Source organism: Vespa crabro, chromosome 9 (genome assembly GCF_910589235.1).
Source record: "Vespa crabro chromosome 9, iyVesCrab1.2, whole genome shotgun sequence".
NCBI lineage: Eukaryota > Metazoa > Arthropoda > Insecta > Hymenoptera > Vespidae > Vespa > Vespa crabro.
Window position 1 is genome coordinate 7,242,763 of NC_060963.1, and position 27,194 is coordinate 7,269,956.

The 27,194-nt window shown below is 35.5% G+C and overlaps 4 protein-coding genes and 1 long non-coding RNA gene across 8 annotated transcripts in view; 3 read left to right on the plus strand and 2 right to left on the minus strand.

Moving 5' to 3' along the window:
• On the plus strand, window positions 1-18,577 carry LOC124427063 (discoidin domain-containing receptor 2-like). 2 transcript variants are annotated; one of them, XM_046969519.1, is made up of 15 exons: window positions 1-551; window positions 12,654-12,823; window positions 12,995-13,100; window positions 13,245-13,470; window positions 13,543-13,690; window positions 13,880-14,175; window positions 14,263-14,467; window positions 14,546-15,145; window positions 15,221-15,372; window positions 15,439-15,600; window positions 15,690-15,799; window positions 15,870-16,046; window positions 16,137-16,229; window positions 16,318-16,459; window positions 16,552-18,577. In XM_046969519.1, the coding sequence occupies exons 2-15, from the start codon at window positions 12,745-12,747 to the stop codon at window positions 16,864-16,866; spliced, it is 2,811 nt and encodes a 936-aa protein (XP_046825475.1). In that variant the 5' UTR covers window positions 1-551; window positions 12,654-12,744; the 3' UTR covers window positions 16,867-18,577. The 2 variants fall into 2 exon arrangements, with proteins under 2 accessions (XP_046825475.1, XP_046825476.1); XM_046969520.1 differs by lacking the exons at window positions 1-551; window positions 12,654-12,823 and having other exon boundaries at window positions 12,995-13,125.
• Window positions 18,510-21,295, minus strand: LOC124427069 (ubiquinone biosynthesis protein COQ4 homolog, mitochondrial-like). The gene is made up of 4 exons (XM_046969533.1): window positions 21,013-21,295; window positions 19,355-19,689; window positions 18,938-19,161; window positions 18,510-18,872 (listed from the first exon to the last, which is right to left on the minus strand). Exons 1-4 carry the CDS (start codon window positions 21,293-21,295, stop codon window positions 18,713-18,715), a joined length of 1,002 nt encoding a protein of 333 aa, XP_046825489.1. The 3' UTR covers window positions 18,510-18,712.
• LOC124427066 (protoheme IX farnesyltransferase, mitochondrial) lies at window positions 21,066-24,739 on the plus strand. Of its 3 annotated transcripts, XM_046969526.1 has the most exons (9): window positions 21,094-21,191; window positions 21,436-21,463; window positions 21,684-21,939; window positions 22,054-22,173; window positions 22,256-22,508; window positions 22,666-22,861; window positions 22,944-23,119; window positions 23,195-23,512; window positions 23,582-24,739. In XM_046969526.1, the coding sequence occupies exons 4-9, from the start codon at window positions 22,096-22,098 to the stop codon at window positions 23,803-23,805; spliced, it is 1,245 nt and encodes a 414-aa protein (XP_046825482.1). In that variant the 5' UTR covers window positions 21,094-21,191; window positions 21,436-21,463; window positions 21,684-21,939; window positions 22,054-22,095; the 3' UTR covers window positions 23,806-24,739. The 3 variants fall into 3 exon arrangements, with proteins under 3 accessions (XP_046825483.1, XP_046825482.1, XP_046825484.1); XM_046969527.1 differs by lacking the exon at window positions 21,436-21,463 and having other exon boundaries at window positions 21,066-21,191; XM_046969528.1 differs by lacking the exons at window positions 21,094-21,191; window positions 23,582-24,739 and having other exon boundaries at window positions 21,325-21,463; window positions 23,195-23,279; window positions 23,348-23,486.
• Window positions 24,615-27,082, minus strand: LOC124427065 (isocitrate dehydrogenase [NADP] cytoplasmic). The gene is made up of 3 exons (XM_046969525.1): window positions 26,990-27,082; window positions 26,611-26,913; window positions 24,615-26,050 (listed from the first exon to the last, which is right to left on the minus strand). The coding sequence occupies exons 2-3, from the start codon at window positions 26,809-26,811 to the stop codon at window positions 24,836-24,838; spliced, it is 1,416 nt and encodes a 471-aa protein (XP_046825481.1). The 5' UTR covers window positions 26,812-26,913; window positions 26,990-27,082; the 3' UTR covers window positions 24,615-24,835.
• LOC124427070 overlaps window positions 27,065-27,194 on the plus strand; it is an 877-nt gene continuing 747 nt past the window's right edge. The window contains exon 1 of the long non-coding RNA XR_006942866.1: window positions 27,065-27,171. This is a non-coding gene — a long non-coding RNA (uncharacterized LOC124427070). The remainder of the gene's footprint in view (window positions 27,172-27,194) is intronic.

The following is a 27,194-nucleotide window of genomic DNA, read 5'->3' on the forward strand; positions in this document are numbered from 1 at the left end:
ATCGGACCTCTCTTATCCCCCGCCGTGAGCCACCAACGAACTCAGGTGGGGGATGATGTTGCCGCGGATGCTGGCTCCTCGTCGTAGACGGACGAATCTCGCGTCAGTGCGGATCAGAAGCGGACACTCGGGATTGTAGTATTTCTCAACACTTTCCAGCGCGTTCAAAGTTACTTTAAGATCTTGAGTCTCTTCTTCTAAGTGAGATTTTAATCAACAATGCAGTGGAAGAAGTAGAAGAGAAGAAGAAAATAGAATTTTTGTGGAAGGAGAAAAATCATCATCGAGAAAAAAAGGAAGAGATCGAGAGTTTCTAACTCTCCACCTGAGCTGTCGCGTCGATGCCGCGTATCTCGTGCTTGGATAGCGCGGGACCTCGTCTCGTTTCGAGGACGAATAAATTCCTGATAACAGTAGTATCATCGAACTCGTCTTACTTGAGTCCTGCACCATGACGAGCTCCTCTCTCGATGGATCCAACGTGCTCCACTGTCGACCGACTCCTACGACTTCGCTGCCCCTGGCAGCTTTGGATTTCTCATCCTTGAACGGTAAGTCTTCTTTCAAGTCTTCTCAAAGGAACGGAAGTGTCCTGTCATGAAAGCGTGGCGCTCTACGCTTTACGGCCAGTACAGTAGAGACCCAAAGCTGGAGGGTGTGGATCAGTGTCTTTCATATTTATTAATAAATCGAGGATCGAGAATATTGTTTTATTTAAATTTGATTAGAGATTATTTTCGGTTATATCGCTTATTTTCTTGTACTTTTTTTAATATGATTCCTTAATGATCTTTACGTGTTATTATCAAACGATTAAAAATCATTAATGTTCAGAATATCGATCAAATTTATTACAAATTTTAATTTAATCGCATGATAATGTAAACAAATGTCTTGTTTAGGTAGGTCAAACGTGAATTTCAACTTCTTAAAGAAACTCTTACTTTTCTAAACGTTTGCTCGCGAGCAAAGCAATTAGCGAGACCTCTATAAAGCGTAGCAACGTTCGATGCTCATTGAAATGACCGATCGATATTCAACGGATATTTAGCGGATATGAACGCTTTGGTTAGATACTCATCGGATATTATAGACGTATCGCCGATATCCAGCCGTCCACTCAGTGTATTCTCTAGACAGGTCGGCTATTGAAACTCTCCTTTGTGGATTCTTCCCCGTTCCCCAGGTTCCTTCTACTCGTAATTCGATCGACTCGAGATGAAAGATACTCGACTCCCTTGTTAAGAGGACATCGGATATCTCCGCACGCGCTTTCCGCTGTTGGCGGTCGACGATTCTGCCTGAAGGAATGTTTCCTCTCGAAAAGCAGGTCGCATTACACAGATGCTTTGGAATTTGATGTATACGATGATCTTAGAATGTCTTCGTGGTCAGGTACTTTCTACTAGAGACATTTTCTTTCGATAGGATCCCTAGAGGAAATTTCGTAGAAACGGAAATTTATCGTAACGAGCTGAAACATCGAGAAAAGACAGGAAGCGTGTTAGAAGAAGGTTTTGGAGAAAAAAGGGGGAAAGGTTGGTAGATTGGGAAGGATCTCGTGGAATATCAATTCACTGTGGTATCGTTTTCGTGCAACCACAGAACGGCTAGCCAGCCCGTTGCTTGAGGGTAAGAGAGCTCGAAGAAAAGTAATGTGTAGGTGAAACACGCACGAGTAGTCGATCCAACACGGAGGGTGGTAAGACTACTATCCCTACTGGGCACATATGTCGCAGGCTACTCGAGTACATGTACGAACATCCATCGCAAAATTCCAACCGCTATCGAGTCTTCCATCTCTCGGCACCCTTCGTCCCTTGTACCGTCTTTCCTTCGACCCCTTCTAACGACTCGAACGTTTTTCTTCCTTCTCCCTTTTCTCTTTTCACTTTCGCCTCGAGCCTGAAAGCGGGAGAAATAGAAAGAGAAAGAAAAAGATTCATTTATTAAATCTGTGGGGTCGAGGCTTTGTAGGAGCAATCGAGCCAATTAAACGCGAGCGATCGACCGGAATCGTCTAACGGATAGAAAATCGTGTTTCTACGTGAAGGGTTTGTTAAGTTAGCCGACACTGTTTTCGATCGTTGTGCTTTGAAGTATCGAGCAATTTCGATACAATTAAATTCGATACAAAAATGATAAAGAGAGAGAGAGAGAGAGAGAGAAAGAGAGAAAACGAATGAGTTTTCAACTTTAACGCTGCAGATCAAGCGAACAAAACTGGAAAATAAATGACACTATGCCCATCTCCTTCCAGCTTAATAATCCCAATGAAGCCGTCGACGCGTATCACCGGATTCTAACGCTTTATAGACTTTAATGGAAGCTTTTATGTCGACGATCGGACGATATGTATACGTCGTGGAGCTAGCAACGAGAGCGAAGTTTTAACCTGGTTTCCACGTCTAATTCGGTCATTGATCCGTGACTTTTGAGTGACAGGATATGGCGGAGCAAGCGCATAAAGAGGGAAAGGAGCTTGCCAGGGAGAAAGAGAGGGAGAGAAAGAGAATAGCCGTAGAGCGAAAGCTCACGGGGTTTGCAAGCATCACAGAAGGGGAACACGAAAGCTTTCACGGCCGTCCATTAATCGTCATACCACGTACATAGTGAGACGAGGAGCAATAGAAGCAACAATAACAACGACATCGACGACGATGACGACAACAACAATGACAACGATAACAACAACAAGAAGAAGAAACTTGGAACTAAGAGAAAAGAGGGTAGAAAGAAAAACAGCAAAGGATGAAGAAATAGGGGAGAGAAAAAAGCTTGCAGCGAAGCAGACAAACAGAAGGAGAGTAGCCAGAAGAGAACGAAGAGAGTAGTAGTAGGAACGTGAGCACGCCAACAACCAAGCCGCATGGAAATTTATGTAAAAGCGTAACCGATATCGCACCGATTAATATTCATCGGGAGGGTGAGGAGACGTCGGAATGCTCGGGCCAGCGAGAGCCACAAGAAGAGCAGCTAGTTGCTGCTGCTGCTGCTGGCCGCTTCGTCGAACGTTGCGAGGATAAGCGAAACGAGAACAGAATCGTTTTTCTCCTTTTTCTTTTAACCTATGCTTTTTTCCTTCCTTTCACCTGTCTCACCACTCTTCGTCTCTCTCTCTCTCCCCTTCTCTCTCTCTCTCTTTTCCCTCTCCCTCTCTCTCTCTCTCCCCCTCTCTCTCTCTCTCTCTCTTCCTCCCTTTACCTCATACACATCCCCATAACGTCGCAAACTCACGTGGCGAACTCTTTGTTTCTCTCTCCCCCAAAGAGATTGAATATTTTTCCTCCTTTGATCAAGCTTCTCCTCATACTCCTCTTCCTCTTGCATCCACGAACGCGCGTCCTCATGCAAATGCGTTTACGCGAGAGAATATTCGCAGAGGCTTTGAGACGGTCTCTTCCTATAGTACTTTAATCGCCTTGAATTCGAACACATCTTCCCGAAAACCGTCCACCCACGTAATCATTACATTACCACTGACGATTCTCCTACACATCGCTGAACTGGACTTTGTAAAGAGACTCCGACTACAAAGTACACGAGATTCGCTCTCGAATTTCGTCCTTCGATCGGTACTCTGCTCGTTTACTCGATCGAGATGGCCGACAAACCATTATTGTCTAATCGAATTTGTTACGGAAGTTAGCTCGGCGAACGTGTACACGATACTTACCACGATCGAATGGTTTCTTAAAAAGATTTCCTAAATAACAAGATTTTCATCATGTTCACTCTATTTTTTTTCTTTTTTTTTTTCTTTTAACACAATTTTAAAAAAGATTTTTTCCTTGACGACGTACTTTTTTTCGTTTCAATAATTTAACATAAAAGTAAGAACTTACCGTGCGTATTTCTTATTTTCGATTATTTATCGACACTCTCTTCTTCTTTTTCGAGTGAAATACGTTTTGAAAAGTCTTCAATTCCGTTTAAAGAGATACTAAAGTTGTTGAAAAAAAGAGAATACAATTTCATTTCATTCACACGTAATACGATTACGCGAGTCTTTCTAGAATCGTTCCTTTAAAAGCACACCGTCAATGAATTCCATACGTTTTGAAAACTATTTAAGGCTAAAAGAGCGTGCGACAAGTTGACGTCAGATATCTCGTCGAAACGCGTGAAACTCTTAAAAGCTGGAAGAACTCGTCCGCGAGACGCTCGGGTCTTTGACGCGTTTTCTCTCGTATTTTCCAGACTAACGAGCGACAAATATTTCGTAAAACGTTCTTTCGTATCTCGTTGAAAAGAGTCTTCGGCTTTTCATTAAGTCCTTCTCAGCATTAAGAACTCTACGATAACGAAAGAGACTTTTTTCTTAGATAACTTACGTTAGTATTTCCCTTTTTATAAATGATAGATTCTACTTGCTTTTCTTGACGAGTGGAAGGACTTGAAAATCCTGATTTCTCTTCCAGCCACGTGTTCGAGTATCCTGAGAGAAAGGGAGAGGACAGAGATATAAAGAGAAAAAAGATAAGAGAGAGAGAGAAAAAAAAGAGAAAGACAAAGAAAGAAAAGAAGTAGTAGTAGTAGTTCGAAAGTCAACGTAAGTCACGTTGCTACTATCATTAGCGACTTCTCTCTTCTCGTAGTGTCACACTTTGTTTCGAGAAACTGGTAATGAGCGCATTTCTAGAAGCAACCTCTACTTACCTGTCTTCCTCTCTCTCTCTTCCTCTCACTCTCCCTTTCTTTCCCTTCTCCTTTCTTCTCTTGGCCTCCTCTACTAATGACAAAAAGTCAGGATTAGCGGCAATAAGCCGAGCGGTTGGCTAGATTGGTAAAAGCCACCAGCTCTTGCACCTTCTGTTATAAAGTGGGACGCATTTACCAGACCACAGGCGACGCTTTTCTAAGGAAAGCTAAACGAAGCTTTAAGGGTAGAATCGATTCTCGCTGACTGCATCATTCAGAAGGTGCATCTCTTTCTCTTTCTCTTTCTCTTTCTCTTTTCCTTTCTCTCTCTTACTCTTCATGAGTGGATACCTTTTCACCGGCAGTAAATTGATTCCCGCTACTGTGCAACGAAAGGTACGATTAGGAGAACGTAATGAGCTTGCTTTGCGCATCGTCTACCTCTATCTCTATTTCCATCTTTATCTTTCTTATCGAGCAAATCGATTTACGCTGTCTCTCTTTAATCATCCATTTTAATCACAATTCAGATTCACGATAGAATTTAGACAAAGGGCACGCGTTTCTAATAGTCGATTTATTAGGATGTCCTATCATCGATAAAGTTATAAAAGCCAGTCGGGAAAGCGACGCATCGACATCTCGAACGTTGTCAAGGGAAAATAATATTGGGAAAGTAGGGGTTGTTCGTATGCTTTACCCAGTTCCAGCATTACCAAGTACGAAGGTAGAAAGCGATATTCTGATGCCAGTCGACGCCCTTTCCCTTCGTCCTTCTCTTTACGTATTTGTTCGAAACTCCTTTCCCTCTCTCTCTTTCTCTCTCTCTCTCTCTCCCTCTCTCTCTTTCTGTCTCATCTCTTCCATTTTTCACTTTCCTTTATATGGCTAGCACGTCGGGAGAAACTAACCAGCTCGCTCGAGCTTAAATATGCAGATTTTTCGCGAGGTGTAGAACGAAATGAATGGCTGCCGACAGAGAAAGAGAGGGGATTAAGCAGAAGCGTGCAGATCAGAGAGGTGAAAATTAACTTGGTTACGACAGATTGCTTGTGAATAATTCCTTCAGCCATTCGGCGGCATGATAACTTTGTTGCCGTATGCTCATTGTCTACTTCACCCTTCTCACTATTCCAGCGACCCTTGAACTCCGCCATACCGATAGTCTCCCTCTTCTTCACCATCCATCCTTCTTCTTCTACCTTTCATCCATTTCCTCTCTCTCTCTCTCTCTCTCTTTCTCTCTCTCTCTCTTTCTCTCTTTCTCTCTCTTTCTCTGTCTTTCACTCTCACAGTATCTTCGTATAGCATATTATACGGCTATGCGTAGGCACCGTACCGATATAACTCTGCCGTTTTCGTTTAATCATGTCAACGGAGCAGAAATGCCTTCGTTTAATGACCCAATAAGGAAGAAGAGCTCGCGCTCTTCCGTCTTCCAAGACAGCCCTTTCTTCTCTTCATCGATCTATATTCCCATTTCGTTTCTCATACACCAACACTGTTCTTGTCGCACTTTAAACGAGTAGTTCAATGAAAATCTACAAGTATGATATGCTCTCATTGAAACGAACAGTAATTTGAGACCTCGATAACAATAATAGTAGATATTGTTTTCATAGAGAGAACAATATCTCTTGGAACGGTCGGTTAACGTTTCACGAGGATCGAATAATTACACCGTCAATCAGAATCGAAGGACGATAATTGTGAAACTCTCCAAGTCGATCTGTCCATGCGGTTCTGTTCCAATCGCACGGTCTAACGAAAATTCGATCGCCTTGTCCGAGACAGACGTTGATCTAACCAAAAGGAACCTTCTTCTACAATCTCACCTACCGAATCCATTTGGGGATTACCGAAATTTCGCGATAATTCAGGTAGCTGCAGGTAAAGCTGGCTCGATGCCACGGTGCCGCCCCTGCGCCAGTCCCTTTTGCCCCGGACCGAAAGCCAGAGAAAGAGAGAGAGAGAGAGAGAGAGAAAAAAAAGAGAGAGACCGCGTGCGCGAAGGGAGTTATTTTATGAATATCCGGCTCTCGGCGACGGATCTGTACTCCCTTCACTTTCTCTCTCTTCTCTCTCTATCTCTCTCTTTCTCTCACTCTTTCTCTCTCTCTCTCTCTCTCTCTCTCTCTCTCTCTCTTTCTCTTTCTCTCTCTCTCTTTCTTTTTTTCTTTCTTTCCTTCTTCAGCTTTTCCCCTTTTATTTCTTCTGATGTGCCAACCCCGGCGCCCCGAGTCTCTTTCTTTCCTTTCTCAAAAATCTCAACATATCTTCGAAAAAGCCTCCGGATGTCGAGACAGACAGAGAGAAAAAAGTAAGAGAAAGAGATAGGCAAAGATAAATAGAGAAAGAAGTACGAAGCTTTCCTGTTAACATCGGAGCAAAGCCATGCGTTACCTTTCTATGGTTTTACGCGGGAAGCTCGTTATTGCATATTCTTTTCAGAGCGCGTAATATCGATCGCGGCCCAGTATACTCGTTACGGGCATTACTGCCGTTAGCAGTGGCCCACCTCGAAATATGCTTGAAAAGAAGTCTCTACTACTACGTAGGAGAAACCGTAATTAAAAGTCCGTTCTTGTCAATCGTTTTAGAAATTCATCAATTTCCGCAGCTGCTATATACCTACGTATGTACTATGTGGAAGGTACACGAAAGACCACGTCGTCTCTGACCGATCGATTCTCGAAGCCCACGTGCTTCGCAAAAACAATTTGGTATTCGTCGGTCATAGCCAGTTTCCATCAACATTGATCCGCGAATAGAATGGAGGCATTGTTCGCACTCGCTCGGTTCATATTTAGATAGAAAGAGAAAAAGAAAGAGAGAGAGAGAGAGAGAACAAAAAAAGAGAGAGAGGGAGAGAGAAAAAGAGAGAAGAGAAAATCCTGGCCCTCGTTTTACGTATCGCACAGTCTCATCCTCTTATTTATGAAGCCGATCTTCCGGCCCTCGCACGTTACCATCTGTTTGATCGGGAAAAAATGGATTACACGGGGCGCGTCCTATGGATTATCCTCCGTTGACTCATACATTTGGATAATGTATACGTATATAACCCATACATATTTATATATTATACATTATGTGTACTTATCGACTCGTGATTTAAGAAAAAAGCTCGAGACGTTCGTTATACACGTGAACTATGTCCATCCATCGAGCAGTCATATCCACGTTTAAAGAATTCACGTGCACGGCCACGTACGACTCATTACGCTTTCACAAGGAGGAATTTCCTTTCGGGATTACGACCCACTTAACGGCCATAACGAAGGCTACGTTCGAGGCTGCTAGGCAGCGAGAGTCTTGCATTATCTAAACTCGACTGCTATGCTACAAGAACGAAAGCTGTGTGCCAGGGTAAGAGACGACTTCCGCGAGAGCCAACGCACCCTTCTTACTCACCCTCATTCTCTTCCCACACCCCCTTATATTCCACACCCAGTCCTCCCCCTTTCTCCTCCCACTAAACCGACATGATAAACTTTTCATTCTATAGAGAGAGTCCAAACCGCTCGAACCTTTCTCTACTCTGCTCTGCTCTTTCTAATGTGAACATACAAGAACAATTCTACGTCCCAACGTGCTTTGGCAGTAATTCGAGGAAACGATTATATTCGATTGAAAGACAATGCATCACTATTCCATCCAATGTTACTGAACATTCTTATTTTCAATCGAATTTCATAAAAATAAAGATGAAAATCGTATTGTTAATAAGCATTAACGTTCCCGATATATCAATTTGTTAAAAAATATGGTATATCTGCTGATCCGATTTAAAAAATATTCGTTCCACTTGTGATCGAAGATTGATTAGGACGATTAGATAATTAACACACGAGTTGTCGGCTGCTATCCCATTTGTGGATTACGTTTTAGCCAAGAGAAAATGAGCGAATATCGAATCGTAAATTCAATCATCTCGTTTCATCACAGTCGTGCAAAATAAATGTCCTCTCTTCTCTCTCTCTCTCTCTCTCTCTCTCTCTCTCTCTCTTTCTCTCTCTCTTTCTGTCGTTTGATTTAACTCGATTACCGATTTATACGCTATCGGAATTCGATCGTTTTCATGACTGGTAACGGGCCGATCATGACGCCGAGAACGACGAAGTTACTCGAATTTCCGAGGATGCGAGAGAGAGAGAGAGAGAGAGAGAGAAAGAGGGATGGATTCGAGAAGGTAGAAAGCGATAATCGAAGCGGATAGAGAGTGCCGTAGGGAGAATCGTGGCGTAAATCGGAGAAGGCAGGGAACGTAGATCAAGTTGTGATTCGATAGAGTAAACTAGAGAAAGAGAAATTCTAACTTAAATATAATTGAACTTAAATAGAACTCATCAAGTTTTCTTGACAAGAACAAATAATTGTTAAATTATTATGAAATAAACATCAATAAGATGATGAGGATAACGAGTCTCGTATTTTTCCAATTATCGTGTAAGAAGGATAAAGGGGGATATTAATTGACCGATTCGTTGGTTAAAACATTGAAAGGGCAGGGTAATTATGCAAGGATTCTATTAACGGGGTGTCGATGTCGGCGAGTCGCGAGTCGCGAATCGCGCTGCTTGCCGGGCTGCAGCAGCTCTCTCCTCTCGGTATCGCGTATTGATCGTTCTTTACTTGTTGCGCAGAGCAAACGCGGCTCGCGTCGACCACCGTGCCGCTAGCCCCTCCGTATTTCGCGCAGAACTCCATTCTCCATGGACAGACGTAATTAACGTCCGAGTAGGAACGAGGCAAGACATACTAGCATCCTTTGCTGATTTTATGTCTCCTTGACTCTCTCTCTTTCTCTCTCTCTGTTTCTCTCTCTCTCTCTCTCTCTATCTCTCTCTATCTCTCTCTAGGTCTCTCTCTCTCTCTCTCTCTAGGTCTCTCTCTCTCTTTCTTTCTCTCTTTTTCTTTCTCTCTTTTTCTTTCTCTCTCTTTCTTTCTCTCTCTTTCTTTTTCTGTCCCTATCTATTTTTCTCACTTCCCTTCTCTCTTTTATACTTATCATATTCATCATATTCATTCATAAAATATACCTATATTGAGAGACACATCGAAAGATCGATTTTATCGCGTCCTCCATTTCAACAACGAATACAGAGGATAAAGAGAAAAAGAGAGAAAAGCAGTTTTGAAGAAAGAGATCTCATGGGTAATTACGCTAAAGAATCTCGACGAGATCCAAAGAAACTGGGAAAATACCAAGGAAGATGAGAGATGAAAATAAAATAAACAAAGAAAGATGCTGGAGAAGTTCCTTTCAAGCTATTGCGGTCGCCTTTGTAAACAGACTACCATTGGTGATTCTCTTTCTTTTTTTTTCTCATTTTCTTTTCCTTTTTATTCCCAACCAATTTTTATCCGTTCACAAATTATAACAACATATCGCGTAAATAATGTTAGAATTTATGCCACTTCAAAAGTTCACCGTTTGGAATAATGTTTCGGAAAATTTGTAAAAAACTTGTAACGTTATAAAAACTCATTATGCTAGTTAATTGAGGTAAAGACCGAGAAATTTATATTTCAATTTTTCCACGTAATCGTTTATCAAAATGTTCGTAATGTTTAATAATACCGTTAAATTAAACTTAAAAGATACGCGAAGGACGACGTTTATTTTATATTTCTAGCATAAATTTTTCTATAAAAAGAGAAAAAAGAAAAAAAATATTAAAATCATCGTTTTCCGTACTTTCTTACAGAGTAAATCACAGTAGGCAAGCGATTATTTTCATGTAAAATAAAAGCGATCGAAAATTATGACCGACTATAAAAAAGAAAATTATTATTCTAGGGGCAAAATAGTAGAAATAAAGCAACGATCGATGACACAAACGAATATGTATTATGAAAGAGGTTTCTATCTTTAACGAGCTGAACGAAACTTTAAAGTTTATGCCAAAAATCTAAACTTATCTTCTCGAAAGTGTAATAAGACGAGAAATTCAGGAAAGCAAAATGTTTCTGATTAAGAATGGAAATTTGTCTTTATTCGTGAAATTAAGTCGATTTCTTCATATTGTTACGTTTCTCTTGGGGAAAATCAAGAACCTGCAATTACGAAATGTAGGATACGTAGTAGCATCCTAGGGAAATTATGACTGCCCGTATAACGAGTGCTATTTTCTCTGAATACGTATATCGTTCGTCGAGAAATGAAGGTACATAATTAATTAGAAAAGCGTTTGATCCATAAATCAGAATGACGCGTAGCCTCTTATTCGAGTGAATTTTCGTCTCTGTACGTGCTCTCTGTGCAGCCTCTGCGTTTACCTTCAATTATGTCTGCTTGTACTGCTCGCCCCTCCTTTTCTTGATGGGTCAAAAGGGAAACCGTGGAAAGCTATATGATTATCCACTCAACGATTCCTCCTACGGTAAATCGCGTGTTCGCTTTTCTCTCACATCTTTTCTTCCTTTTTAAATCTTTTCGTTCTTCCAAGTAGTTAGACAATTTTTTTCTTTTTTACAAAAGAATCCTTAAATTCCTTTGTAATCATACGATATATAATTTCATATACACATATATACACATACATACGATATTACGTTCACGTGTATACAATATTATAGTAAGAGAACATTCTAGTACGTCTGTCAGAAACTTATTGTCTAATCTTGTTGTTCCATAGAATAGAAAGCTTAGAAATCTTCCTTCATCCTTTGCACATTTTGCTTGACTGCTGGGTCGACTCTCTTTTATGCTTCGTAGCGTTCGCTTCGGCAAGCTCATTGGATCGTATTCGCTGTGTTTGCAATCGACAGAAATTATGCTCATAACGTACTCCCGTTTTAATTAAAATCGCGTCTCTGGGGGCTTCGCTTGTACTGTGTAAGCGTACAGAGGTTAAGAAAAAAATTCGCGAGAGCAAAGTAGATTACGTGCGCGAATACTGTGAGATGGTTATGAGATAGTATTATTAATACCGTTGTAAGCTTCCTTTGTTCCTTCTTTTTTACTTGCAATCAACGATTTTGCAACTTCAATTATTTTTATTTTCTATTTTATATGTAAATATATAAAAAAGAAACAAGTAAAATTACTAAACTCTTCTACAGATATTTTAAATCTTCTAATGTGCAAAACATTGTACATGATTGTGCGACCGTCTGTATATAACTGGCCTACTTCACTTGCATGGCTGCCACGAAGAAATGGGTATACTCTACTTTTGTGCGCTACATAAGCGAATGCATACATACACTCTCCATATTTGCGGCTGCAGTGCGCAAACGAAAAGGGTCTCTTTACTTTACCCTCACCGTGTAAGTCAGAAAACAGTCGTTTTCAAGATGCAATAATGAAGATTGAAAAATGATTGTGCGTAATTAAATTACCAATCGAGAAATCTTCATTTCTAAATCTTGTTAAGTTTTTTGATTTATCTTCTGATACAAATTCAATAAATTTAAAATGTTGAAAGAAAAGAAACAATAAGAAAAAATAGAATAACAAATAATAAATATAAGATCATTAGGAGTATGATTCAATGTGGAATGAAGTGTATAGTACGTTAGGGTTGACAACGTGTTACGATCACAAGCGAGGAGAAGCTTCAGGACAAACAGTTTCAGTTCGGATACCAAAGGGTCGCTTAATGACAGAGCTTCCGAAATGAACCGAGGGCAAGGGTTTCTTTTTATACAAAATCTCGTTAAACTTCCCACGCCGAAGGCGTACAATGGACGCCAAGATTTTTATGCGTTTACGACGATGAAACGATTTTTGACCTTGATACCGGAACTTACACTTTTGGTAAAAACTTTCAACCCTCTGCATTTCTTTTCATCGAGCTTTCTTTCTTCCTTTCTGCAAAGAAGAAAAAATGATTAAATATTACTATCGGATGATAGCGTTTCACTTAAAAAATGACAACAATATGTTATTCGTTTTATTTTTTTTTTCTTTTCTTCCTTCCTTCCTTCTTTCCTTTCTGTCTTTTTTCCTCTTTAAAAAATTTTTCATCCACAAGAAGGCCACCATCTTCTTTCTGTTGTTGCAGAGTAATGACGATGATAACTCTTCACGTCTACTTATCATGCACTATAAAATATCACGAGGCAATGCTACAGTAGAATATCGAATCACATATCATGGAGGCAGTAGTTATTTTCATAGGAGTCCTTACTGTACTGGTTTTATGCGTGAACGAACCTGTCAAAGGCATTCCCGGTACGTACTCAAATCATTCATGTAATATACATTGTCAAAAGAAAATGGTAAAGAAAGAAGGAGAGAGAGAGAGAGAGAGAGAGAGAGAGAGAGAGAGAGAGAGAAATACATTTCTGGCAATAAATAAGAATGATAGACAGCAAAGAGACGTATAATGGGCAATCGTTTTAGGACAGTGTATGTTACCTCTCGGCATGGAAGAGGGAAGGATTCCCGACGACGCTATTACTGCGTCTTCGAGTTACGAAATGAAATCTGTGGGGCCGCAAAATGCAAGGTAGATATTGGAAAGTTAACGAAAGGTAACAGGATATATCCATTTCGCAGTTATTTTCGATATAATTTTGACGATTTTTTCTCCTTTACTTCATCTTATCTAACTTGTAGAAATCAGTGTAGAGAAAATGAAATCTCTTTACAGATTACGGCACGAAAAAAATGGCGGAGCTTGGTGCCCAAAAGCACAAATCAGCAGTGCTATACGAGAATATTTGGAAATCGATCTTACAAAAAATCACCTTATTACGTGGACTGAAACTCAAGGACGTTTCGGTAACGGTCAAGGTCAAGAATATGCCGAAGCATTCTTTCTCGAATATTGGCGCGATTTAAAATGGCATCAATATAAAAATCTTAAAAGGGACAAAGTACGTCTGTCGATTAATTACATTAATTATTTTGATTCTATAATTATTGTGTACGTTTCATTTTCTATATAGGTATTACGAGGAAATAGCAATACATATTTGGTAGAGAAGCAGAAATTAGACTTACCGTTCGTAGCGAGCAGAGTACGATTCGTTCCGTACAGTCAACATCCTCGTACCGTCTGTATGCGTGTAGAAATTTATGGCTGTGTGTGGGAACGTGAGTATCCTTCAATCGAGTACCATTATATCAAGTATATTAACTATATTAAGATGCAAGCAGACGATATATCGAGGCACACGAGGCAACGATCTATCGACCTGCTACATACTAGCTATTTATTATTTAATATATATATATATATATATATATATATATATATATATATATATATATTTGTTCCTTTAGAACATATCGTAAGATACGTAATACCCGCGGGTGATTCATTCGGACCAAACGGATCCAACGTGGAGGATTCTTCCTATGACGGTACAGAGGCTGATGGTATTTTAAGAAATGGGCTTGGTCAATTGATCGACGGGATTTTCGCGGACGAATCTGAAGCGATGACCTCTTCCAGCGGCACGAATTGGGTCGGATGGAGCAATCGAGATAACGTACAATTGATCTTTGAGTTTGACGATGTCCGTGAATTTGTCAACTGTAGCATACACGTAGCGAATTTACCACAACACGATATCGAGGTTTGTAAGGAAAAAAAATACGAAGGAAACTATTGTAGTAATACAATAATTCTTTGTATAAATTAAAAATAATTCGTATTGTATTAGATATTCTCAGAAGTTTCTGCATGGTTCTCTTTCGATGGTATTGATTATGATCCAACGGAAGCAACATTGCGAACAACAGATGACATAAAAGTCGGCACTAGTCTTTCAACGATCCTGTTACCAACGCGAATTGGCAAATTTGTTAAATTGGAACTTAAACCCAAATCCAAATGGTTACTCCTCAGCGAGATCACTTTTGAAACAGGTATCTAAAATTTATTCGAATTTTCATATATTGTTCATTTCAAATATATAAAACATAAAAATAAAATTGATTCGATAGTTGTAGGTACAAGGAATTTATCGAATGAGTCGACTAATCAAATAATCAACGATGATGTGAATGACATCGAATTGAGTGTGGACGTTGCTGAGAAATCCAACAACGATTTCAACGAGACGATTTACGAACAAAATGATTCTAACTTAACGCCCGACGCCTTTCCAGTTAATAATTCTCAAACTTACATCGGTCTCGTGAGTGGTGCATTGACAGTGATAGCCTTGCTTCTAACTTGTACGATATTTTTGATGAAACAAAGAGGACGCAACAAAGTGGCTCTCTTGCAAAAGCACACGGCTTTGTTATGTGGTTCCTCAGCACCAGGCATCACGATTAACATGAAGGATGTTAAATTAGCTACTCCAATCGTTGTCAATGGCTTGTCTCAATCACGATTATCAGTCAAAAGCAAAACTGTTACGAATGACGACGAAAGTATTCGTGGTACAACCGAGAGACGTAATTCGGAACGAATTTACGAACGCTCCAGCGCCTACGAGAAAACTTACAAAGTTTTCTCGGAAGACAATCATGTTTACGATGGGCGATCTCATCAAAGTGAATTATTGTCGTCAATAGATTATAATGCCGATTACACTGGTGCGTTTTAATATTTTTCTCTTCTTTTAAAATCAAGGAATCTCGATATATTAGCTAATAGATAGATTTTTCTAGACTTCAACAGCGAGTGTAACTTTTCAAGTTACAAGTTAGGAAATCGCGTGGTATCTACGCCTTTTCCGGTAAAGAAGTCAAAATCGACACAGTCGGGAAAAATCAATCATAAAGTTTACGAAGGCTATTATGCTGCGACTGATATTCTCACGGTAAAAGATTAAAATTCGTACGATTATTATCTTGAGTCTATTTTTATATTGATAATATCTTTATAGATCAAAAGACGTGAACAGTCTTCCGTATTCAGTCTCTTTACACCTTTACATATCAGAGATAACAGTCATTGTGCCAATAATCGAGATTCTTGCGACATTCCACGGATTTCTAGACATAGATTAAGAATTCTTGACAAGCTTGGCGAAGGAAGTTTCGGATTGGTAATAAATAGGCATTTATTTTCACAAACATACATACACACATCTATGTATTATTTTTTTCTTAATATAAAATTTTCATTCATGTACAGGTACATCTTTGTGAAGCTAAAGGTATTCAAAATCCAGATGTTGGAAGTATACGAAACCGACAAGTTGTTATAGTTCGCTCCTTGTGGCGTGGAGTCGTAGATTCTCTGAAGTAAGTTATACCAATTGATAAACAAGATAAAATTATTCAATTAGAAATAAATCAAATGGTTAAAATGCAGGAAAGACTTCACGAATGACATGCATTTTTTGGCAACCATTCGTGATGTTAACATCGCAAGAATAATCGCTTTGGTTGAGGAAGAACCTTTCGGTGCTGTGTTTGAATACGGCGAGTTAGGAGATCTTCCAAGTTTTTTGGAAGATCGCCGCAAGTCTGAAAACGATGCATCATTAAAGTAAGAATATGGATTTTTTTTCTTTTTATTTTTTTACACACACATTACTCAATCACAGTTCATATAACGTTCATATCGTTCATTTTACAGCTACGAATGCTCTTTAAATTTCATCATGCAAATCGCCTCAGGAATGAAGTACCTCGAGAATTTGAACATACCCCATCGCGATTTGGCAGCCAGGTAGTAATAAATAATATTAAATAATATTAAATATTAAATAAGAAAGAAAAACAAAGATAGGATCGGATGATCCTTATATATGTTACAGAAATTGCATCGTGAATCAAAATTTATCAGTAAAAGTGTCCGACCATGCTATATATTGCAACAAATATGATAACGTCTATTACGTTGATGGATGTTATAGAAAAATACCGCTTCGTTGGATGGCCTGGGAAGCGGTGATATTGGTAAGATCGTTTTCTTTTTTCTTTTTTCTATATCTCGATATAAAAAATATAAAACTCTTAAACATTCGATTATATTGAATTAATTTTTTAAGGGTAAACAATCTTGTCGAGCCGATATTTGGTCGTATGCGATAACAGTCTGGGAGATCTTAACAGAATGCAAGGAAATACCCTACTCAGATTTGACCTCGGAACAAGTATTAGAGAATTATGATCGTTGGTATAATCATACGGGCTACAATAGCAGTGGTACCAGTGAAAAGAATCAACCTCGAGTACTGCCTCAACCATTATGCTCCTCCGCCGATTTATATCACATGATGGTCAAGTGTTGGAGTAAACAGCCCGAAAACAGACCGACGTTCGAGGAGATCTACCTCTATTTAAAGAGACTGGCTTTCGATTAAAAAAGAACGCTCCATGAGACTCGCTCCAGCAGCGCGGACCAAATTAATTACAATCAGCTAAGATGCATCCTACTTATTTGCCTCTATCTTTCTATTACGATGATCGTTCAATTATTATTCCCGTGTGTGAATTTTTTCACTTACACATCATCATTCACACTTCTCCTTTAAAGTAGGATGCTCTGGCCCTTAACATATAATGCTCATCTAGGTTTATCTAATTCGATCCTCTATTATTATAATACTTATAAAATTAAGGATTCGGATAAACAGAAACTTTTTTATAAAAAATTAGTGTGATTGTTCTTCATTTTAGCATTTGTGATTTGAGAACGTCTCACACGCTTTTCATATAACTAATATCGTAAGATAATAGTTTAATAATGATATGCAGTTCTCGCGCATTATTAATAACCATTTTAACTTTTAAATGCTGCATGCGTTTAATTGAACGGCCTAGCGTATTTAAATCCGAAGATAGAAATTTGAGTTCGGCCGTAAATATGACGAACCTGCATGTGCGCGTGAACTTAATATTAATATTAACATATTTCGAATCGTTACACTTTTGCCAATTCCATTGAACATATTACTAAGATATAGTATATACGAAAGTATATAGCGAAAGTAATGCTATAAACAAATGGGAAAACTATCTAATATATATACATATACATATATATATTAGATAGAAAAAAAAAATATATATATATATATTCATAGCTTTCTATGTGCATATACATACGTATACACGTGTATATGTATGTGGATGCATAGAGAAAGTAAATATATAGCTAAACAATTCTGTGAACTATCATCTTCTTGCTAAAACTAAAACTGTGGCTCTTTAGCATGTAATTTTTATAAGATTATCATTGAATGGCCGCCTTGTATATGCGAGAGTCCTTCGATCGTGCACTTAGTCACAAGAAAATAAAACTATAAAAGGATTATTTTTTCCTGAATCCTCAATGTAAGTAAAAGCAAAGTCGTCAAGCGAATAATAATAATAATAATAATAATAATAATAATAATAATAATAATAATAATAATAATAATAATAATAATAATAATAATAATAATAATAATAATAATAATAAAAAATAATAATAATAATAATAATAATAATAATAATAATAATAATAATAATAATAATAATAATAATAAATCTTCACTTCTGGACCTTTTGCCTTAATAACGACGATTGGAAAGGCAAAATACTTCGTTGACCTTTTCTCGGACCTAAGGAACGAAGTACGCCACTATAGATGAAAATGGACAATCAAGTTTGCAAAGTTATCGTTTTATAAATTGTGCAATATTTTAGAATACTAAATGTTAATTAATTTACTAAGACATTGTTTCCAATCTCATTCGTTTGAAAACTTTTAACTTCTTCATCGAATGGTATTAGGTATTATATTATTCCTTATATTGTCGATGTATACAGCGCGGATGAAAGAAAAAAAGAACAAAAATTAAAAAGGAGCGTGAAAACCGGCACGCGTAATGCGTAAGCATACTTATGCGGGGTCATTCTCCTATACATTTCTCTATGATGGTAACTATTTTATCGACTTTTATCAAACATTTCATATGCTCGTAGGTGTAGTAATCCAAATTTGTAATATGAGTCATGTGTATCCCATTAAAAATTATATTCTTAATATTTCCAGTGTTATAATCAATAAAAATTGTTATATCATGTAAATAATGCGTATTTTTACAGAAAGAATTCTTAGGGATCTCTTCGCTCTCTATAAGAGCAACCTGGATAAAACTGTATCATTCGACAAACTATCGCTGTAACGGAAATTTACATAATAACATATTATCACAATGCACATTATGACATTGGGATAAGAGGAACGATGTTCATCTCCTTATGAAAATCTCGGAGAGGTTGTTCCCATCGTTCTTCAAAGTAAACACCTAATAAAAATTTAGCATTATTTCCAGTATTTACTGCCCACCGAAGATAATAATCCAAATATAATTTTCTTTGTCTGAAACAAGATGTAATTTTAATGTTAAGTAAATAGAAAACGTACTAGGCTAATTTTTTGTATACCTCGCTCGTAAACGGGCCGCTCCAAATATTGCTCCTCCGATACACATTGGAAATTGTGTTTGAAGTGCTTCTACCCATTTCACTGTAACTTCTCCAAGCATCGTTGTAGGCATCAACAAAACTGCATGAGAGATATCGTGTATCTCGCGATATCGTTGCATAACGTATGCTTGTTCGACATCATCAATAAATCTCGTCGGTGCCCTAGAATCTGGTGTTACATTCTGGAAATAGTTTTTCATGCTGAAATAAAGCGTAAATCTACAAATATCGTGTCTTAAATTTAATCAACAAATTAACAAACATTTTGCAATATAATTTTTTCATTTTTCAAATTGCATTGTTGGATAAAACAACCAAATATTTTAAATAATAAAATAGTAACATATAAAAATATAACAAGTATAGTAATCTTACGTTCACTTCCAAAAAGTTGCTATACGTTTTTCCAAGTGTGCCTTCCGGTAAATCTTTCAATAATGATAAATTTATGGTCGAAGTATTTATACGTGGTTTTTCTTTTAAAATCCGCTGACCTTCAGGTGATTTCTGCATTTCATTTAGACAGTACACAAGAGCATTTCCTGATGTAGTTTCTGCAAGAGATGCTATCAGATCGGCACGGGACGGGTCGGCTAATGATATAATCGCTGATCCTACGGAGAGGGCCGCTCGTTGAAAGGAAGATAAAAATATATGATGTTTAGCATAATCTTCTTCAAAGGCTTTGTACGTAGAAAATCTTCGTATTGCTGAAATCTCTGAAACTGAGCAAGGTAAATGACAATTTGATACAAATTCTTAATAAATAAAGTTTATTTCTGTACAACTTATACACTTAGATAAAAATTAGATCATGATATTTATTCTCCTACAATATACATGACAGTGTTTGACTAAAATTGTGACCATGGTAAAATCACCTTACTAACAATTATCTATCTAATTTGGATTGTATTGCCACTGTATTATTATGGCACTATAATCCTGCCGGTAACAATGATTCTCTTTACTTTGGTATGTATTACAGTAGAATTTCTTTTCTACATACTGCCACTCATAAACACTTTTCACAACATTCAGGTGATTCATACTAGATAGGAACATTAATAAAAAGCTACTTAACACAGAATTATCAATATAAGAAATTATCACCATTGTTGTATGATATAAAAATATGTACTTAAAAACTATTTTATAACTGCATATTTATAAAATATTTTACATGGCTTTAGTTCACTGTTTATAAAACTCATTGTTCATTCGGCGAAAAAAATTTTCCAGTTTTAAATTCAATACAGCAGCATTTCCAATTTAAATACTATATTAATTTTGTGCAAGAAGTATGTTAAAACACATGCTAAATATTATTGTACATCATACAGATTGTATTCTTGAACTTTCTTCCTGATTAATAGGAGAATATTTAGATTCTATTGATTCCTTCCTACGGAAAGTGACCCATGTATATACTAGACTACCGATTACACTTAAATTTAAACCTATGAAATTTATCCAAGAAAATATATAATCACCGCCAATTACCATACCAAGATAAGTTACACAAATATTTTTTAAACATCCTATAATCGTTGTAGTCAGTGCAGAATTATATAGCGTGCAAAGGATGACACTGTAAGACAATATAAAGCCCATCACACAGGACAAAGCAAATTGTAGAACGAATAAAATATTTGTCCAATAAGGAAAGTCAGACACCATTTGAATATCTCCTGTCCACCATGCCATTATGATTGCTGGTATCACCATGAAGAGTGAATTATAATACATCAATCCATATTTTCCCAGTTCCTTGGAATCCAGCTTTTTCTTCATATACACTCCATTTGCGGCAGTAAAAATATCATTCAACAATATAAAGATGTAACCCTCAAGATTAAAGGCAAGATCGTTTAATGCAGCAATTAAGGCACCCAGCACCATCGTGTAGACGCTAAGCTGTATGGAAGCGCGAGCCTTGATCCCAAGAATGTAGTATTCTGCGATCATTGTCATGAGGATACTGAATCGTCTTAGAGCAGTAAACATCGGTAGACTGAGTTGTTTCGTGCCACCCAATCCGAAGATCATATTACCAATATAAATCATTGGCAACGGCCAGATCTTAACGAATGTCGCGCCTTCGAGGTTAGGGAAGTCGACATAGCGTAACTTCTTCGCCAGGAAAAGAACGAAAATAGTGGCTAACATTTGTCCTATTCCCAAAACTTGAAAAGATGGAAAGCCGAAAGTAGTAAGGACCATTTTGTTCACCACCGTTATCATAAACGACGATAGTCCATAAAACAGAGCTGAACCGATGCGTACAAACATCGCATTTTGTTGATTTACTAGCATTTTTTAAATATTATTTTCAATACCCTTAACTAAATTATCGAAGATAAACGTTCATACGTTATAAATGCCATTTTATAAATGTTAATAATATAAATACAAGTACGTACACCGCAATAACCTTAGCATTTTCTCTCGTTCAGCTAGCCGACGAACTGTATAGAAACATCGGTAAATACATACATATATTATCTATAGATGCACTGAATATATGCGTAAGATATAAATTTTAAGTTCCATTCATATTTTATTTCTATTGTGTAACAATGTGTAAAAATAAGCTTCTGTTATTAACTTAATTGCTTAGACAAATTTATCATAAAATTCTGCTAATTTAAATAATTTACAAATTTTCTATTAATCCAAATAATGTTTTGCTTTCTGTTCCTAGGTGGCGTTACGATCGCTTAAAATGTCCTTACATTTTATTCTTGAATTTAACATACTAAAAAGCTATGAATAGAAGGTAGTGGTGGCATGTGGTAATATGTAAAATTGTTGTACAGGATTATTCCTGTATTTAGTAGATATATGTTATCTATTAATTTACTTTTAAGATTAGAGATATATTTGACATGCCAAAAAGGTTTACAAATTATCGTTATGCAACATTAATACTATGATAAAATTGTAATACATGAAATAATGTGAGTTACTCAATATTCGAATATGTTTTTTCGTGAATAAGTAACGATACTTAAGATATTCAGATAAAATATTTCTTTGTATTAAAAATATAATTTATTCTGTTATTTTTATAGGATAAAATAAAGGATCTTTGATACATCATCGACAATATTTTTATGATGTTATACTTTTTCACACCACGAACATGTCGCATTCTACCATGCATTTCGACATCGAAACTATTATCCACTTTGGTATGAATAACTTTTAATATTTATTTATTGTTAAGTAAAGCTTTATTAAGAATACTATATGTAAACCTATTAATATTTCTAGTATTCCACCAGTTCGAAACAGAAACCAAAAGAAATTGTACATATACACGAACCATGCATAGAAATGACAGAAAAATATCGCAATGATATTGTTGCTACAAATCCAGCTGACAAATATGTTCTATCAAAAAATACTAGTCTTAATAGTAACAAGGAAATCCGTCCATCTGAAGAACCAGAATGGAAACCTATGCAAGTAGAGCTTGCTCATCTTCATAAATACTGTCTAAAATTATCAAAAGTTAGATTAACTTGTAAGTAATATAATATATATTTTTATCATTTTCTTTAAATTATTTTAATATAATATAAGATTGGTACAAAAATAATTGCAGTTTTTATGTATCATATAAAATCATTAAAACTGCAATTATTTTTGCATCAACCTAATACTTGTAATTTTATTTATAGCTTTAGTAGTGATAACAACCATGGGTGGTTATGTAGTAGCACCTGGCATTTTTGACTTATATACATTTACTATGTGTTCCATTGGTACTGCATTGGTCTCTTCTGCTGCTAATGCTATTAATCAATTTTTTGAAACTCCTTTCGATGCACAGATGTCAAGAACAAAAAACAGAGTTCTGGTCCGTGGACAATTAACGTAAGTTGATATTTTATATTTTAAATATATTAAAATGAAATCATATGTACTAATGTTATATTTTCTGTGATTTTAATATTAGTCCGGCACATGCAGTATTATTTGCAACTGTATCAGGAATTACTGGTTTGTTCATATTGTATAGTCAAGTCAATGCTATAACTGCAATGTTAGGTGCTGTTAATTTAATTTTATATACTCTTATTTATACTCCTATGAAACGTATTAGTATTCTCAATACTTGGGTTGGATCTGTTGGTAAGTAAAATGATCTTGTATTGTACTTAATATAATCTAATAGACTATATCTTGAGTATTGACATTTTTTTATAGTTGGAGCAATACCACCACTTATGGGTTGGGCAGGCTGTGTAGGTGATATAATGGCTCCAGGAGCCTGGATTATGTCTGGCCTTTTGTATGCATGGCAATTTCCTCACTTTAATGCACTTTCTTGGAATTTAAGACCTGATTATTCACGTGCAGGTTATAGAATGATGTCTGTTACGAATCCTAGTCTTTGCCGTAATACGACATTAAGATATACGGCTGCGTTAATGGGATTATCTTATTTAGCTCCTGTATTAGATGTAACTAATTGGTGGTTTGCTAGTATGTCAACGCCTCTAAATGCTTATTTTCTCTATCTTGGTAAGTAAGTTTTTAATTTTGTTTAAACTTCTAATTTGGTAAATTTGTGTACAATTTCTACATTTACAGCTTGGAAATTTTATCAAAACTCAGATAGTGCAAGTTCTAGAAAACTTTTTCGTTTTTCATTAGTCTATTTACCGGCTCTAATGATATTACTGCTTGTAAATAAAAAATATTGGTTCATTAGTAAAAAAAGAACAGATATAGTAACAAACGATGAAAGTTATCAGAAAGAAGCTTTCTTATCAAATCTCTCGAGATTGATTATACCAACACCATCGTCCGTTTAATGCGATAACACAAAATGTCATCGCTAATAAAATTGTTGACACTATCATATTCTTTAAACTTGTAAATGTGTATTATAAACATATTTTAGTTAATATATTTTGTAAAGTACAAAATCTTGTAAATATCATAGAAATAATAGATAATTATGCAATTTGATCTAAACAGTCTATCCCGCTACATGCAGAGATAAATATCGTAATAACTATAACACATACATTTATTAGATTATTAAAAAAAGTATCTGAATGTAATTTATATTTAAATAGATACTTAATTACATAAATTTGAAAGAAAGAACATACACACATCTATCAATCAAATTTTATTTAGAAAACTTTAAGAAATAACAGATTTATTATTATTAAAAAATGTAATAAAAAAATGTATTGAATTTTCTACATTCTAAACGGAGTTGAATGGTAATTAAAGCAATAAAATGAGTCTACAAATCTATAGATATAAATATTGTATCATTACTTATGTACAATAATTATCTATTTATTTTGTATAATTCTAATGATTATTATAAAAAAAGATCATATTATTCATTTAATGTTACATCAAAATGAATAAAATTTTGTAATTATGCCTCCTTCACGTCATAAATACCTATGTGTAACTTCCTTTTTTGCTTTTATATAAGAAAGGAAAAGTAAAAAAAAACTTTAATTTTCTTTTTTATTTGACAGACATCAAGTAATTATTATATTACCAAGATTTATGTGATGTTTGAAGTAAAATAAAAAGTATAAAATATTGTTATGTTACCAATATTTAAGGATTACATGTTTACATTATGTAGTTTGAATATTGTACAACATTTATAGTTTATTTATTGAATATAGAATATTATTACACATTTTAAATATTATTCCAAAACCATGTATATATTATCTTGTTAATTTCATAGAAATAATAGCTATTTAACAGTAACTGAATATACTTTGATCATTCTTTATATTCATGACAAATGCAACTATGATTTTAATACTTTGCATATAAAATTTGCTGTGATTCATGACAATATAGTCAAGCAGTAGCCAGTTCTTTTTTTAAATTTTCAGCAATTTTATTTATAAATTCAAATGTTGTTAAATAATCACTTCTGCTAATATTATGTACTCCTTTAATACAGATAGCCAGGTCCTTTGTCATGAAACCTGATTCTATTGTACTGATACATACTTTCTCCAAAGTTTCAGCAAAATGCTCCAATTTCTGATTGTTATCTAGTTTAGCACGATGAAGCAATCCTCGTGTCCAAGCAAAAATAGATGCAACAGAATTTGTAGAAGTTTCTTTACCTTGCTCATGTTGGCGATAATGTCTTGTAACTGTACCATGAGCTGCTTCTGATTCTATTGTACGTCCATCTGGACATATTAGTACAGATGTCATAAGACCTAATGATCCATATCCTTGAGCTATAGAATCTGACTGGACATCTCCATCATAGTTCTTACATGACCAAACGAAACCTCCTTCAGATTTCATTGCATAAGCTACCATATCATCTATTAAACGATGCTCATACCAGATTTTTTTTGCTTCAAATTGAGTTTTATATTCTTTCTCATAAATTTCTTGAAAAATATCCTTAAATCTACCATCATATTTTTTCAAAATAGTATTTTTTGTAGAGAGATATAAAGGATAATTTCTGTTAAGTGCAAACTGAAAAGAACTATGAGCGAATGCGCGTATACTTTCATCTGTGTTATATTGAGCTTGTGCTATACCAGCATTCTTAAATTCATAAATAGTGTGTATAATATTTTCACCAGATTCACCAGTCCATGAAATCTCAAGTTTTCCAGGTCCTGGTATTATAAAATCTGTTGCTTTATATTGATCTGCATTAGCATGTCTGCCAATAATAATTGGTTTCTTCCAGTTTGTGACTAAACGAGGAATATTTTTACAAATGATAGGTTCACGAAAAACAGTACCACCTAATATGTTTCTAATAGTGCCATTTGGGCTTTTCCACATTTGTTTCAACTTAAATTCTTCTACTCTCTTTTCGTCGGGAGTAATAGTAGCACACTTTATACCAACATTATAACGTTTAATAGCTTCAGCACATTCAATTGTTACTTTGTCATCAGTGGCATCTCTATTTTCCATACCCAAATCATAAGTATGTAATTCAATATCCAAATGAGGAAAAATTAATTTTTCCTTAATAGAATCCCATATGACACGAGTCATCTCATCACCAAGAATATCTACAACAGGTCCTACCTAAAGATAATTAAAAAAAGAATAAAAATCAACATTATTTTTAAATATTAAAATATGATACTAAAATTAAACTTATCGTACTAAAAAAAAATGCTATAATCATACTTTCCAACAGATGTTACTTTAAGTCCATGGTTTATGACTAAGCATGTTTTAAAAAAACGAAGTATTTCTTGATTTTATACTTTTTAATTTAATAAAATTTTTAATCTAATATACATATTTGTGCATCACATTTTTTTGTTATGAAAATGACAAAATTACAAATAATTTTTGACTACAATTTGTTTAAATGTTATATAAAAATAGATGATTAAAAATATATGTATTATAATAATCTGATAAGAATTTGTATTACGCAATTTTTTTATCGTAATAAATTTTAATAAACAATGTATTAATAAACTATATTATTTATATTTTCATAACATTATTATTAACAAGACTTTGATAATAATTTTGCATTTATCAAAAAATCATTATATAATAAGGTAAAAATTTATGAACTTTTATACGTATAAATAATAATAGATCGATTTTTCTTTTTTTATTTTACTTACTTTTATTTTCGTCATATTTGCAGAAGAAATAGAAAATGTTCTCACAAATGAATATGTTAGCGTAGTACCTGTAAGATATCTCTCAATGGACTGATACGATGACGTGACACAGTTACTACCAAATTGACAAGGCGCAGTTCTTATAAAAAGTGTGTTTGCTCTTACGAACCGAAGGGGTAGAAACATGGCAACTACATTCATATTCAATTGAATTTTAAAATCAAGTTTTTTTTTCTTTTTTATTTCTTAATTTTTTGTCTAATTCTATTATCTTGTTATTTCTTCTATTGATTTACGTAAATGCTGCAATTGAAATAATCTCAGAACAAGAATGTATCTGATAAAAAAGTAGAAAAAATCGTCATAATAAAAGTATTACCATCTTCCTTATCATTTAAAAAAATATTCTTCGGCCTTGGAATTTGTACTTTAAAATATCTTCAAGCAAATAGCGCGCGAACTTACATTACTGTATTCATTCTAAATTAAACAAGTATATATATATATATATATATGTTCTATGGCATATGTAGTCCACAAATAAAACATATATATGTACATGTAAGTATATGAAATATATTTTT

What these genes read in the sequence shown, in the direction of transcription:
- LOC124427063 (XM_046969519.1), top strand. Translation starts at nt 12,745, where the DNA reads ATGGAGGCAGTAGTTATTTTCATAGGAGTCCTTACTGTACTGGTTTTA. An exon ending in GGAGTCGTAGATTCTCTGAA is followed by an intron (nt 15,800 to 15,869) that starts GTAAGTTATACC and finishes GTTAAAATGCAG; the next exon opens with GAAAGACTTCACGAATGACA. An exon ending in CCTGGGAAGCGGTGATATTG is followed by an intron (nt 16,460 to 16,551) that starts GTAAGATCGTTT and finishes TAATTTTTTAAG; the next exon opens with GGTAAACAATCTTGTCGAGC.
- LOC124427069 (XM_046969533.1), bottom strand. Translation starts at nt 21,295, where the DNA reads ATGCTAGTAAATCAACAAAATGCGATGTTTGTACGCATCGGTTCAGCT. An exon ending in TAATATGATCTTCGGATTGG is followed by an intron (nt 19,690 to 21,012) that starts GTGGCACGAAAC and finishes CAGAGATTTCAG; the next exon opens with CAATACGAAGATTTTCTACG. An exon ending in GCAACTTTTTGGAAGTGAAC is followed by an intron (nt 19,162 to 19,354) that starts GTAAGATTACTA and finishes AACTATTTCCAG; the next exon opens with AATGTAACACCAGATTCTAG.
- LOC124427066 (XM_046969527.1), top strand. Translation starts at nt 22,096, where the DNA reads ATGATGTTATACTTTTTCACACCACGAACATGTCGCATTCTACCATGC. An exon ending in CGAAACTATTATCCACTTTG is followed by an intron (nt 22,174 to 22,255) that starts GTATGAATAACT and finishes TAATATTTCTAG; the next exon opens with TATTCCACCAGTTCGAAACA. An exon ending in TACTTGGGTTGGATCTGTTG is followed by an intron (nt 23,120 to 23,194) that starts GTAAGTAAAATG and finishes ATTTTTTTATAG; the next exon opens with TTGGAGCAATACCACCACTT.
- LOC124427065 (XM_046969525.1), bottom strand. Translation starts at nt 26,811, where the DNA reads ATGAATGTAGTTGCCATGTTTCTACCCCTTCGGTTCGTAAGAGCAAAC. An exon ending in CAAATATGACGAAAATAAAA is followed by an intron (nt 26,051 to 26,610) that starts GTAAGTAAAATA and finishes AATTATCTTTAG; the next exon opens with GTAGGACCTGTTGTAGATAT.